General features: G+C 41.9%; 1 protein-coding gene across 1 annotated transcript in view; it reads right to left on the minus strand.

Moving 5' to 3' along the window:
* Snx25 (sorting nexin 25) overlaps positions 1-15,751 on the minus strand; it is a 116,658-nt gene that overhangs the window by 78,881 nt on the left and 22,026 nt on the right. The window contains exons 2-3 of the mRNA XM_028881170.2: positions 11,465-11,549; positions 3,832-4,048 (exon numbers count right to left, since the gene is read on the minus strand). Coding sequence (XP_028737003.2) covers positions 3,832-4,048; positions 11,465-11,549 — 302 coding nt within the window. The remainder of the gene's footprint in view (positions 1-3,831; positions 4,049-11,464; positions 11,550-15,751) is intronic.

Genomic DNA, 15,751 nt, shown 5'->3' on the forward strand with positions numbered 1-15,751 from the left:
CTCTGCATTTTTATCATCAATTAGAGTAACCAGGAATAGAAAACTAGGGGCTGCGGCTTGCTTGGTTCAGTATTACCCAGGCTGCACCAGGCTGGGGCTCACGGCCGGGGGGTTGGCACACACCTGTAACTCAGGAGGCGGAGGCAGGAGATCAGAAGTTCTGCTACATAGTGAGTTGGAGGCCAGCCTAGCACACAGGAGAAAAATAAACAACAAAATGAAATAAAGAATCCTAGCAGCCTGAGGAGTCAGCACTTCTAACATGGAATCAATTCTCTCTGTCATTCTGCTGTTTTATTTATAACGATATTTGCAACACCTTCTAAAGCAACACTTTCAGAAGCTGGTAGACATCTCAGTGAAAAACATACTCCCGTGTTGAAATTAGATTTCAGCTGGGTGGTGCTGGTGCACACCTTTAATCCCAGCACTCAGAAGGCAGAGACAGGTGGATCTCTGTAAGTTCGAGGCCAGCCTGATCTACAGAGTTCCAGGCCAGCCAAGGTTGCACAGAGAGACCCTGTCTTGAAAACAAACAAACAAACAAACAAATAAAAACATGCTGGGCAGTGGTGACTCACGCCTTTAATTCCAGCACTCGGGAGGCAGAGGCAGAGGATCTCTGTGAGAGGCAGAGGAGCTCTGTGAGTTTGAGGCCAGCCTGGTCTCCAAAGCGAGTTCCAGGAAAGGTGCAAAGCTACACAGAGAAACCCTGTCTCGAAAAACCAAAAAAAAAAAAAAAATTAAAAACACTAGATTTCTCTAATCACTTGTCCTTTTTCTCTTAAATCTATTATTCTTCTCACTGAAATAAACACTTAAAACACTGTCCTCTAATGAGTGTAACTAAAGTACTTTAAAACAAGCTTCCCTGAATTCAAATGTCTTTGACAACCATTAGCTGGGCAGAACCATGAGCTACTTTAGCTGTGGGAACCACAGCAAACTACATAAGAATAAACCATAGTGCAAAGCGCTAACAAGACTCTGAAAGGAGGTGTCAGCTAGAGACCAGAGTGGGGGGACCTCTTTGTTTCCCTTTCTAATTCACACACACTGTCTACCGGAAGTTACTTTCACAACACACAGGAAGAGTGCAGTGAGAGACTCCCACTTGTTCCCAAGACCCTTCAGGGGATCTGTGAGGCCAAAGCTATATTCACTGTCATTTTACTATCACATAAAATGTCACTTTTTCCTCTCTCACTCCCAAGTGTATCAGGATTGTCCAAAGAGAATGCAATGTGAGCTTCTACTTTAAAGGCTTCTTGGTTTAAATAAGTGCTATTGTAAATATTGATGAATATAATGGACACAGTAAGTAGAGCTGGTGAATATTTAACAATTGGTTCTCCTTAGGACAAAAGTCTGCCTGAAAGTATTTCTCTACTCCACAGTGTAAATGGCCGATTTCAAGCCATCAATATGACTTCCCTGAGCTCAGGGCTGGGAGGGGCTATGCAACCAGCTGTCACCGCCAGCACAGGTCACCTATGGCGAATCACTGGATGTGGACTACATGAACAACAGCACTTTCAAGTCCGGTAGCATTTAAGATTGTAGGGCTATTCTCAGATAAACAATTCTGGGGTCACTGTCCTATGGGTAACATTTTCAGACCCCAGGCTGTGCCCAAGTAATAAGACAATAAAACCGAGTCAGTCTCAACTGACATTTAAATGAAACGTTAAAGGAAAAACCACCAGCTCTCACAGGTAATAATGGCACCATTCTAGGAAAGTGGGTCACAACTGAATGGACTCCTCACTGGGCATCACAGTTGGAGCAGCTTGTAAACACCGGGGCAGCAATCGGAAAGGCAGTGGGAACGTAATGGCTCTGGATTCGGGCCTCCTCAGCCTGAGGCTGGCAGACCCGGGAGAGAAGGCAGTTCACAGGAAGAAACTGTGTAAGGGAGAATGGAGGTCCACAGCCAGGGCGGCATCACAAGCCAGAGTAGGGGCTGTCACGTGATAAACTCACAGCGCCGGGATTCCCAGAGGAGAATGTGAACTACCTGATGCTAATGGGGAAGCCAGTGCTGCTTCCTGAAAGTGAGCGTGAGAGTCTTAACCAGACACCATCCCAGGGCATCCCAGGGCTACGCCGCACAACCGCACATCCCAACAGGCAGAACTACTTACTCTGTAGGACCACACTCCAGGCGGAGTTACATGTGCTGTAATTCATCGTCCTTGCACTTACTCGGGAGTCTAACACAGATTTATGATTCGACCAACAAGCCTAGACAAATACTTTGTTCTTAGCACTGAAAATAACCTGCTGAAGTCTTCCGAAACCAAGTTCACACCAAATGTGCACACAAAGGCCTTTCTGGCACAACAATACAGGAGCTTAACAAACCTCCGTATGAGGTATTTTCAGATGAAACCAGTTCTCTGATTAGAGCCCACAAGCACTCACACTTAGTTCCCCTAACAATCGGTTTCATGACATCACTGGCTACCAGAGGGATACAAAGCAAAACACACTGAGATCCACCTCAGGCTAGTCACAAGGGCAGTCACTAGGAAAGGCAGGAACAGCAAATGCTAGCTAGCAGGGGCACGCACAGGCGGAAATACCAGTGCAGTGCTGGGAACGCAAACTAGCCCCAGTGGATGGCCACACACCCATGCATATGGGCAGCACTAACTGCACTCAAGACATGAAAGTAAAAGAGGACATCAAGCTGGGAGAGAAATGGGGTGGGGGACACGGGGGGTGGGGGAGGGTTGGAAGAAGGCAGTGGTAGATGGAGATGGCCAACAGACGTTTTATGAATGTATGGGAACTTTTAAAGGATTAAAAAAAATATGCAACTTTAAAACGTTAAACTAGATAAGCTCTAGACCCAATCTAGAGGTCAAACAACAGGGCTTTGGGTAAAGCTGTGGTATATAGAAACCATGCGAACTTTTCAGTCACGAAGAATGAAAGTTGGGTGGTGGCGGCGCTCGCCTTTAATCCTAGTACTCGGGAGGCAGAGCCAGGCAGATCTCTGTGAGTTCAAGGCCAGTCTAGGCTACAGAATGAGTTCCAGGAAAGGCTCCAAAGCCACAAAGAGAAACCTTGTCTCCAAAAAAAACAAAAGAATGAAGTTATGTTGTCTGGAGGAAGATGGATGTAGCTGAAGAATCAGATTCAATGAATTAAGTCAGTCACAGAAAGACAAATATCACATCTTTCATTTGTGGTTTCTAGATCTTATCTAAGTACACAGAATCCTGTATGAATATACAGCATGAATGAAGAACTGAAACTCTAGGGGGACAAAGGGGACTCGTGGGTAGGGAAGTGACAGAGAGGAGGGTAAGGAGGTATGGGGGAAATTCGTTCAAAAGGCATTGCATTCTTGTATGAAAAGGTTAGGTGTAGGCCAGTATCAAATATGCACAATAGGGAAAAAAGGAAAACAAAAATCAGTTTTCAGGCAATCTTGATACAATTGAACTTTTATCACAGAAACATAAAAAGAAATACAAGCTACATTTTTTCTCAAACTTGTAAGCTCACTATATCACACTAAAAAACAGTGTATTTAGTCCATCTCTAGGTCCCTACAATATTGTAAGTTCATTCTGGTGCTTGCTAGCCCATCATCAGTTTACTGTGTAAATTACTCACAAAACCCACAGGTATCGCTAAGGTGATTTTCTATTACAAAGTTACCAAGTTACTCTGTGGGTCCCCTGTGACTATTTCCCTTCAAAAGGTCTACGTTCCAAGTCAAGCCAGAAGACTCTTCTTAGGTATTGCCTTGTTCACCCACTCAACAGGAGGGACGTCTCCATGAGAAAGGGGAGGGCTTTGCTGGAGCTACACACTTACCTGGCATTAGCAGCTTTCAGGTCACAGAAGTGAGTGAGCAAAGCCTTTACAACATCATTACAGACAACTTTAACTACATCCACGTGATTCAGTCTGTGGCGAATCTGCTTGACAATTTCCCAGAAGTCTTCCAAGAGCAGATGGTAGAGCTGCCCATCATCTCTGCTGAGGTTCCCGTACCAGGAGAGAATATAGTCTCTGTAACTGTAGTCGAACACTGTGAGGAGGAAGCACAGCTGGGTCAATGCTGCAAACATCAGGGCAGTTCATTTTATTTTATTTATTTATTTATTTATTTATTTATTTATTTATTTATTTATTTATTTATTTATTTATGTTTGGTTTTTCAAGACAGAGTTTCTCTGTGTAGCTTTGTGCCTTTCCAGGAACTCACTTGGTAGCACAGGCTGGCCTCGAACTCACAGAGATCCGCCTGCCACTGCCTCGGCAGTTCATTTTAGAATATAATAAGAGCAGAAACCAGAACAAGACAAAGGAAATCTTTTAAAAAATCCTCATCTAACCGGAATGCTGGGTCTTAGATTGGCATAATACTTGATCTTGATGCCAATCTACTTACATATAACACAGCAAATATCTTATCATCGCTTGGGTCAAGGCCATGGCTTCTCCAGGAAGACCCCAAAGATCACCCGAGTAAAGAAAAGGCACTCCTGTCATGGGTACTCCACCCTAAGATACCCTCTGCCTCCACAAGTAGATGTGGAAACCGCTCTGCTGCACTTACCCATGATCTTCAGGGTTCTCTACCCGTTAGTGCTTAAGCCATGGTACAGGACCATGATTCTTTACGTTCAGAGTATTTTCAGTATTCTGTCTCCTAATAAAACCCCAAGTAATACAAGAACAGTCCCCCCATGCCAGCCTCATACAGGTCAGCATGTGCAGCCAGTCACTGTCACTGGACGATTTCCAGTCTCTCTCTAGTTCTAGGCTAGTGCCATCTAATAGAAACATGAAAATCTGTACATGTGTTTTTACATTTTCTGCTAGCCATATTAATAGAATGGAAAGAATCAGGTAAAATGAATAATATATTTCATTTCATATAATATACTTATATATTAAGAGTCAACATTTAAAATTAAATATTTTCATTATTTTTTTCAAACTAAGCTTTGAAATCTGGTACATAGTTTATAGTTATAACAATCACAAATGAACTATTCAACCCACGATAGACGGTACAGCTCTATTTCATATAGAAAAACTGTCGAGTTAATGTGACTGTTCAAGAAAGGAGGCCTTCTGAACAATAAACTGATATCTGGTGTAGGTGATGACCTCTCCAAGTGCTACAGAGTGGAAAAAACTTAGCCACATAAAACTGCTCCAGCTCAAGGACACCACGCTTACTGGTATTTTTGACATCACTTCTTATTTCTCAAAGCTTTTCTTTTTATTTTTATATTCCAAACACCACTCATAGCCTGGAAGGGTGCTGCACACCTTTACTCCCAGCCCTTGAGAGGCAGAACCAGATAGATCTCTGAGAGTTAGAGGCCAGCCTGGTCTACAATGCAAGTTCCAGGCCAGTGAGGACTATATAGCGAGACCCTGTCTCATCAGAGAGACAAGACACACAAAGACAGACAAACACACAGACAAATAAAAACCCACATATGAAACATCAAGAATTTTGTTATCATTTACATACACCAAAGTTTAGGTAAATTCTCAAAGTGATTCCAATGGCTTCAGCTGTTATCTTCTAGCTGAGAACAATTACCCCCCAAAGACAGAGAGACAGACAGACAGAAAGAAAAGATCTCACTGCATCTTTAACCATTCATTAAACAGTATTTTTTAGACTCCGGCATGCAAGCTGGAATCAACAGCCATATCAGTAACACAATCAAGCATGGAAGAAAAGCCGTCCAACAGGTGAGCCCGTGAGGTTCTCGGCCATTTTCATGTTAACGTCCGATGGCTTTTGTTCCCTAGCTTTTGAAGAGCAGCTGTACCTCATCCGAACTGGATACGTCCATTAAGAAAGCAGAGACAACTCCCATTTACTTGCCACAAACAAACCAAACGTGGTGCCTACACAGAACCGGAGCATCCTGTTGGGAAACTAAGGTTACAAGAGTAAAATAACTTTCTGAAGGAGGTGGCACCGCACCTTCTGCCCTACTGCACACTTTGCACACTTCCCCCTGACACACGTACATGCAGAAGACAAGCTAGCAGAGCAACAGACAGGAGAAACCTGGCAGTGTCCTCGTCTGCTGCTGGCTGGCTCCTTAAAACCACAGTCATGTGGGGAGATAGGCACGGGCACGCTTGTAAACTCCATCTAGACAGCACAACGGGACACAGCACGACATCCTAGCAAAGAGGTCCGCTCAACTCAACACGAAGAGGAACTCAGTAACAACTGCCCAACAGGCAGTCACGCCAGAGGGTGGCCTTCCCGTTAGCAACTCTTGAACAAGGACGACAAACACCTAAGTGACCTCCAAAGGACCTGCAAGGCCAAGTAATGAGGGCAGGATGACAGTCCTTTGCCAAAAACACTGCTTGTTTGGTCCCTTGCTCTTTTTAACTAAACCAAGTTTTCATGCCACAGAAGTTTAAACTAATAAATCTGCAGCCTAAGCGTATGCAAAATGGAAGCATGTTTCCTTTTCACTGAAATTCAATTTCTGGGTCAGGAAGTGGCTGGGTGGCTGAAAGTGCTCGCCATGCAAGACTGACAGCCTGAGTCTGATGCCTGGAAACCAAGGACCCAGCACAGTGCTGTGATGCACATCTGTAATCCCGACACTTTTACACCAAAACCAAAGGAGGAGACAGGAAAATTAGTCAGAAGCTCATCAATCAAGCCAACTAACCCTGCACACAAAGTAAGAAACAACGAGGCGGAAGGAGAGAAGACACTCCCAGGAGTCATCCTCCGGCCTCCCTATCTGTGCTATGACAGATGTCCCCCATCATAAGCACACAAATATTTAAAAATTAATTTCAATTATAGCCGAGAGTTAAGTACAATTGTAAGACTTAATAACGTTCCAATCAGATCTGCTCGGTGTGCTGTCCTAGCGCTGCTCTATTGCTGTGAAGAGACAAGGTGACCGTGACAACTCTCCTAAGAGAAAACGTTTCATTGGGGGCTGGCCATTTCTGAGGGTTTAGCCCGTTATCATCATGGCGGGGAACATGGTGGTATGCTTGGCACTGGAGCAGTAGCTGAGAGCTACCACCTCATCCACAGGCCGAGGGAGAGAAACTCTAGGCTTGGCATGAGCTTTATTTCCCCCAACAAAGCCACACCTCCTAATCCTTCTAGTCCTTTCAAATAGTGCCACTACCTAGTGACTAAGCATTCAAATATATGAGCCTACGGGGGTTCAAACTACCACATGACATGAAAGGTGTATCACCTATGTTATGTCCTATTATATTTCTCACCTACATTGCATATGCTATTTAGTACAACTCTAAAATACTCCTGTGGTGATACAATTTGGTTAGGAATTTGTAAAAATCAATATCGGTAGAAATTTTTATTCAGCCATAAAATTGGTTTTTTTAACCATAGGTAGTTCTTCCATTAATAGCTCATCAGTATCCTTAAGGTAAGCATCACAGCTACATTTGTAACATGAATATATAAACCAAAAATAAAAACCATACTTCTACATATATATAGCATAGCTATACAGACCCACACAAACACAAAAGTGAACAAAAATTTGTGTTATGTGTCTGTATATGTGTGTGTGAAGGGCAGAGGTCAACATCAAGTGTCTTCTTTGCTTGCTCTCCACTTTACTTTTTAAGACAGGGTACATTACTGAACCTGGGGCTTACTGATTCAGCTAGACTGATAGGCCTGGGAGCTCCAGGGATCCACCTGTCTCTTCTCCCTCCACACAGGGATTAGAGATGTATGCCACTGAGTCTGAATTGTATCTGGATGCTAGATCCTTATACCTGCATGGTGAGCACTTTACCAACTGAGTGGTTTCTCAGCCCACTGAGAAAAACAATTTTAAAGCTGACTCAGAGATTCCAGAACATGAATTCCCCGCTGTGAAGCAGGCCTCCAATCCAATCAGAGAGCAGTTGGTGGCCTCAGTAACAACTATGCCTCTCTGTCACCAGCGGCACATCTTACCCACAGGTTGGTCAACCGCATCAGCTAACTTCTAGCACATGTAGTATAAATTCTTGTTGTTCATCTAACACCTAACTACATTGTTTTTCACTACTTTTTTATTCTTGTCATTCCATATGTAAGGAATTCAGACAATTCCTCATCTACAGTGAGCTACAAAACACTCTTTAGCAACAAACATGTTTATATGCAAACCACATACATATTTCTACTTTACTGAACTCTTTGATTACATCATTTTAAATTATATATTCCAAAAGCAATAAAGTAAATATAAAAAGATAAAATGGTACAATATTATCTAGTTAAAATTAACTTCAGGAGCCAGGCGGTGGTGGTGCATGCCTTTAATCCCAGCACTTGGGAGGCAGAGGAAGACGGATCTCTGTGAGTTCGAGGCCAGCCTGGTCTACAAAGTAAGTTCCAGGGCAGCCAGGACAGTTACACAGAGAAACCTTGTCTTGAAAAACAAAACAACAAAAACAAAAACAAAAAAATTAACTTCAGGGGATAATTTTTTTTTAAGTATTTTCTAAGTTCCCATCAACTAATCTTAAATTACTATAGCCCTAACAATTTGTCGTTTAAGTCTTGAACACACAGATTCTCACTTTTATCAACACTAAGTCTGATATCACTCACTGTAGTTTAATTAAATATGCTAGTGTTATGGTTTAGAACTATAAAATATACTCCAAAGATACAAACTACATTCACTGTGGGTTTTTTAAAATGCTTGTATAATCTCTTAGCTTTCTCAACACACATTTCTAAATTCACTTTCAGTAGACACATTTTTAGAAAGTAATTCGAGTTTGGGCCTGTTTGTTACGGTTGTTATCAACTACTGCCAAATGTGTAAACTGCACTCCAAAATCTATTGTTAGTTATAGCAGCCAACAGCTCTCGTTTGGTAGAGGATATGATGTTCAGTTTCCCTGAAAACCATCTTATGTAAAAACAAAAGACTTTCATGCCTTAAGAGCTTGGTTAACAATGCTATCTAACAGACACAGGAGATGAGTTAAAAAAGAGAAAATACAAAACAGTCAGTCTTGTGTAGCATAGAGAACACTACCAGTAGGGAGAAGGCTGGATAGAGTTGGTACACATGCATAAACTGAACTATCACAACAAATTTCCTCAATATGTGTAAGTGATACATTAATAACAATGATTTTAAAAACAAAGCAAGCCATCAAAGGTGCTTTAAAAATATACCAAATAATAATTACCAAAGCTCTTATCCAAAAGCTTTCTATGACACTTTCCTGTCAAAAGAAATCACTGCGCAGAAATTAACTTAAGGGCAATATACCATTTGTTTCTGTCAAATAGGCCTCAGTTTTTTCCTAAACCCCCTCCACACAAACACTTCTGAAGCAAACTGGCCCATCCAAGAGAAAAAAAGTCACATTCAACTGCAAGGACATTTTTATGTCTTCCAAAATTCAAAAGGCACAAGATTTTTGGTATTCACAATGGCCCCAAATATAATCAACTCAAGTGTCCATCAGTGGATAAACAAATAAAATGTGGCACATAAATACAATGAAATACTAATCATCTTTCAAAAGGAAACAGTTAAAACAGTTTATAGAATTAAAGATTTTGTTTGTTTTTTCCTTTGGTTTTTCAGTACTGGGTTTCTCTATATAATAGCTCTGGCTGTCCTGGATCTTGCTCTGTAGACCAGGCTGGCCTCCAACTCATAGAGATCTACCTGCCTCTGCCTCTCCAGTGCTGGGATTAAAGGCATGTGCCACCATACCCAGGGAATTAAGAGAATTTTAGCATTTGTAATGCTTTATTTATTTTTATTTTATGTGTATGAATTTTGCATGTATGCATCTGCATCACATGCACGTCTGGTGCCCAAGGAGCCCAGAAGGGAGTATAAGATCCTCTGGAACTAGTCACACAGATGGCTGTAAGCCACTCTGTGTACTGGAAACCAAACCCAGGTCCTCTGGGAGGGAAGCAAGTGCTCTGATCCACTGAGCCACCACCTATAGCAACTACAGAGATGACTGAATAACTTTACCAGACTAACCTTCACACACAAAACAACTAGGAATTCGGAGGTGGGGGTAGGGGGATGTTTAAGGTTGTGAAGAAAATCAAAAGTTGGTGCAGGAGCTGGGGAGATGGCTCAGTGTTGAAGAGTCCTTACAAAGAGCCCAGGTTCAGCTCCCAGCACCCACACAAAGTAGCTCACCACAGCTGTAACTCCAGTCCCAGGAGCTCCAATGCCCTCTTCTGGTCTCCAGGGGCACATGTGGTACACATACATACATGTGGGCCTTCACACACGAACACATAAAATCAAAATAAATATTTTCCAATTGGTGCAGGGCCATCAAGATGGTTCAGTGATTAAAAGCACTTGCTGTGCAAGTCAGACAACCTGAATTCAATATCCAGGGGCCGTGGTAGAAGGAAATAATTGACTCCTAAAACATGTCCTCTGACCTCCATCCACATGCACAGCATGGGACATGTGCATCTGCACTTATATCTAAGATGTGGTGATGGTTGTTTGTGCTCTCACAAATAAAGCCTGCCTGGAGATCAGAGTGTGGAGCTAGCCACTGGAGGCCAGGCAGTGGTGGCACACACCTTTAATCCCAGCACTTGGGAGGAGGAAACAGGAAGTGATATGGCTGGATGGAGACTGAAATGATAAGCCAGGGTGGAGATAGCTCCACCCTTTCAGGCTGAGGATTTGGTAGAGGTAAGAAGTCTCTCTAGTGGCTGGTTCCTTTACTGATCTTTCAGCATGAAGAAATAGACACCCTTCCAGCAACATATGAAAACAAACATTTTATTATCTATTAGCCAACAGGAGTATTCTGAACTTTATGATTGCTTCATTGTACATTTTCCTAATGAAAGGATCATATAGTATGTGTGTCTGGGGGAACAGGGGTGCAAATATAGGTATATAAACATATACTCCTTTGTTACCAATGGTTCTCCACCTATGGGCAGCATTTCAGCTAATATTTAGACAGCTGCTCACTCCTACTCACAGGAATATACCACAGGGTACTCTGCACTTGTTCCTCAGCCCTCTTCTTATGGCATTTGCATGTTCTCTGCTCTTTTGTGAGGCTATCACTTACTCTGCTAAAACTGATGTGTCCACACGTGCATCGAGTCCACTCGCCCCAACACACCTTCTCCAGGTAGTATCTAGAATGAAATGTTTCCTGAAACCTGTTTCAGGGAATAGAGAGCAGCTCTGTACTCCGTGTGGTAGATAAGTCTCTCCTGGACTGGTTAGCTTTGTGGGGTCAAGAATTTCTACTCTATAAATGTTTAAACTACTTCCATTTATCCACAACACAGATGCACCCACTCTTCAAACAGAAACTCATGAAAATTCCCACTGCTGTAGGAAGGATAGATAAACTAGAAACTGCAAACGCCCTTTGAGCGCAGTGAGTGATTGCTTTACAAAGTAATCCCAGGAGCCCAGTCCCTCCTCACCGTCTTTCAGAGCTCGGTCCACGTTGTGAGAAATGACCACTCTTCTGCCCTGAGCTGTCTCCTGTGGATTCCCATATACAGGGCTCTGAAACGAGAGGGAAGAAAAGGTAAGAGATCAACTGAGCGAACTACATATAAACATAAAACCAAGACAAGGATTCAGAGATTATAGACTTACTCTGGAAAAGTAAACGAACATTCAACGTTAATTAAAAATGTTCAGGAAAAGGGGGATTAAATATTATAATATTGGGAGTAGTAGGAAAGCACAAAACTAGATCATCTGTTTATCAAAATTAAAAATGTAATAAAATTTTAAGTCGATGAGGGAAAAGATAACACCATTTGTCTCCATTAGGGTTTCTATTGCTGTGATGAACACCAGGACCACAAGCAGCTGTAGGAGAAAAGGTCTATTTCTGTTCACTGAGGACAGGAGCTCAAGGCAGGAACCCGGAGACAAAAACTGATGCAGACGCCATGGAGGAAAACACTGCTCCTCCCGACTTGCTGTGGATGCTATGAATGTGTTGCCCTGATTGACTGATAAGTAAAAGGCTGATTGGCCAGTAGCCAGGCAGGAAGTATAGTATAGGCAGGATAAGCAGAGAAGAGAATTCTGGGAACAGGAAGGCTGAGTCAGGAGTCGCCAGCCAGAGACAGAGAAAGCATGATGTGAAAGTACCAGTAAGCCACAAGCCACATGACAATTTATAGATTGATAGAAATGGGTTAATTTAAGATATAAGAACTAGATAGCAAGGAGCCTGCCACAGCCATACAGTTTATAAGTAATATACGTCTGTGTGTTTACTTGGGTCTGAGTGGCTGCGGGCCCCAGGAGGACTAGAGAAATCTCCAGCTATAATGGCTTGCTCCTCACTTTGTTTTCTTAGATAACCCAGGACCACCCCCACCCAGGGTGGCACCACCCACAGGGGGTTGGACCCTCCCACATCAATCATTAATCAAGAAAATGCCCCACAGACTTGCTTACAGACAACCTGATGGAGGCATTTTCTCAATAAAGGTCCCTCTTCCCAAATGACCCTAGCTTGTGTTAAGCTGACATAAAAACTAGCCAGCAACTATTCAATAAATGACACTGAGATAGTTTTGTATTCATAGGTAGGGGAGCTGATAGTCATATTTTATTTATAACTTCAAACTGACTAGGGAGCTAAATGTTTCCTTAAACTAAAAAACTAATTAGAAAACTTGGACTCAGATATTTATAATCATGAGATAGAAAAGGCCCCTACAATAAGGCATGAAATCCAAGTTATATAGGAAAACAAAAACAAAACAAAGCATGAATTTAAAATAGAAAATTACTGTTTAATAAAAGACAATATAAACAAAATATAGGTAATAGTCTAGGATAGTGTTTCTCAACCTTCCTAATGCTGTGACCCTTTAATATAGTTCCTCATGTTGCGGTGACCTCCAACCATAAAATTATTTTGTCACTACTTCAAAACTGTAATTTTGGTACTGTTATGAACTGTAATATAAATAACTGATATGCAGGATATCTGATATGCTGCCCATAGGTTGAGAACCACTGGTCTAGAATATCTCAACACATGTAACAAAGGAGTATATATTTATATACATATATTTACACCCCTATTCCCCCTGATCCTTTCATTAGGAAAATGCACAATGAAGCAATAATATACCTCAGACTGCAAAGTTCAGAATACTCCTGTTGGCTAATATATAATAAAATGTTTGTTTTCATATGTTGCTGGAAGGGTGTCTATTTCTTCATGCTTCAAAAAAGGAAACTATATTACCAACATTAAAATTTTCAATGAACTGTCTTTCAATCCAGCAATTCTCCTCCTAAGGAGGTCTAACCACTGAAAAGACTGTCATGCTCATCCAACAAACACAGCTGCAGAGAATCACAAGGCTCAGCTAGGAATGGAGAATGCCTAGGCTTGGTAGGTCTCCTGCGGTCTTTGGGTAGAGAGCCAAGAGTCATCATCCTGTTGTTTCTTTAAAAAAAACCAAACTCCACAGCCTGATGATTCCTTACTTTCTAATACAAATATCTGAAAGTAATCTAATAATAATAATAATATATGCATGTGTGTTGTACCATGAAAGGACTTTATGCTACAACTCAACACACAGCATTTAGCACTTTCTCAAGGCATTAGAAAAATTATGCTCATATAGAGACAAACCATTTGATACGTGAAAGATAAAAATGCACCTTCAATCACTTAATACTGATTTTTAGCCTTTAGTAACTATCATATTACAAGGTAAGATTTTATTCTAATTTTCAAAGTTTCATAATTTCTCAGTTACAGGTACAAAACTTCTGGTTGACCAACATTGGTCAGAAGGTAGAGTGGAATCAAAGGACTAGAGAGATGGTTTAGGGGTTAAGAGTATGGCTGCTCTTACAAAGGACCCAGGTTGGATTCTAACACCCACATCTAGCAGCTCATCAATGTCTGTAACTCCAGTTTCGGGGGATCCAATACCCTCTTCTGTCTTCTGTGGGTACCAGGCATGCAAGTGGTGCATAGCCATACATGTAGGCAAAACACATACACAAAATAAAATAAAAAATTTAAAATAGTTAAAAGGAAAAAAAAAAAAGAAGCCAAGCACTTAATTGAAAACCTCCCAAGGTTTCCCCCTCCAATCATGCCCACGGTTTCTCTCCCCCAGCACTTAACAAAGTTTCCATTTTAAGAACCAATTTCAAGAAAATCTCACTAAATAAATGCTTGCTTTTGGTTTTCTTCTTCTGACCACTGCTGGTCACCACAGTACTGACCCTGAAATTGGGAAACTGTGTTTAAGGTCTGGGGAGGAAAGGCCCTGGGCTGAGACATCACATGGTTCCAAACCTGTGCAAGGCACTCCTGGGAGGGGTATGAAAATGAAAGAACCAGGGGAGGGAGGTTAAGTGAGCTCTTTCTACCTGTCCCCTCACTGTGGATCTGCTATCTTGTGCTGCTTTTCGTTTGGTTGTTGAGTATATGTTTGGGGTTCTGTTGCTTTGGTTTTGGTTGTTGAGTATATGTTTGGGGCTCTGTTGCTTTGGTTTTGGTTGTTGAGTATATGTTTGGGGCTCTGCTGCTTTGGTTTTGGTTGTTGAGAATACCTTTGGGGTTCTGTTGTCCTGTGTATGGGGGGAGTTTGTTTTTGAGACAGGGTGTCACTGTGTAGCCCAGGCTCGTCTCAATCCCCCCGCTTCACTCTTTCCTTCTTTTATAGGTTTGAGAAGCAGGAACTCCATGGCTGGCCCACCAAAGACTTGCTCTTGAAGGCGAATGCTAACGTCTATCCTGCTGGCACACCCCTGTTCCTCGGATAACACACCTTTCTCCTCAGTCACTTTCCTACAGTGCTGGTTTGGGGAAAAGAAAAGAAAGGCACCCACCCCCACTGCCACAAAGGATCCTGGGAAAAAATACAGTATCTAGTCTGGATATGGCCTCCCCACGAATCCGATCACTCTGCTTCTGCTTTAGTATTTTAGTACATATATCAAATATTCATTCATAAGAGCTTTTGGTGAGCCAGACCACTATTATTAAAAAAAATACATTTTATTTTTTATGTAATGAAAATAAATGAGACCTATCTTCATATTAAGATTTAAAACTATGTCAAACTAACCAAGGTCATTTTTAATTGCACACAGTTCTCTAGAAGAAAAAAATTAGAAATCTCAATATATAATTGCACATTTGAAAAATGTTTTCCAAAGTCAGGCCAAAACCTAAAAGCTTTTCCCTAAGACGTGTAACCAGATCTGCAGAATCAAGAACAGAGAGCATAGCATTAACTTTTTTCCCTGAGTACATAACAGCTTTTCAGTCCACAGCCATGATACACTCAAACTGTCTGTGTGCCAAAGCCAGAGAGGCCTGTGTGAGAGAAAACACCCAGAGAAACCTTGTGGAGAAACTTGGGCACTCTGATACCACTGGCCACTAGACAACCAGGAGCTGTCTGAAATCCAGCCTCCACAACTGGAAGGTGGGAATGCTCTCTGGGTGGCTTCCCAGCCAATCATGACTCCATCTGCCTCTTGCCCATCACTTCACTACTCCAGTAAACAAATGGCTCTCCTCTTTATTGAGCACAGATATTTTCAAGTGGTTTTCAATGTTAGTCCAGTTTACGTTAAACGGAAAGACGGCCAGGCATGGAGGCACATGACTATAATCCGGTATGTGGAAGTAAAAGGGTTGTAATTCAACAGTCATCCTTGGCTACATATCTAGTTTGAAGTTAGCTTGATCTACATTAAGC

This window comes from Peromyscus leucopus, chromosome 17, assembly GCF_004664715.2.
Source record: "Peromyscus leucopus breed LL Stock chromosome 17, UCI_PerLeu_2.1, whole genome shotgun sequence".
Classification (NCBI taxonomy): Eukaryota; Metazoa; Chordata; class Mammalia; order Rodentia; family Cricetidae; genus Peromyscus; species Peromyscus leucopus.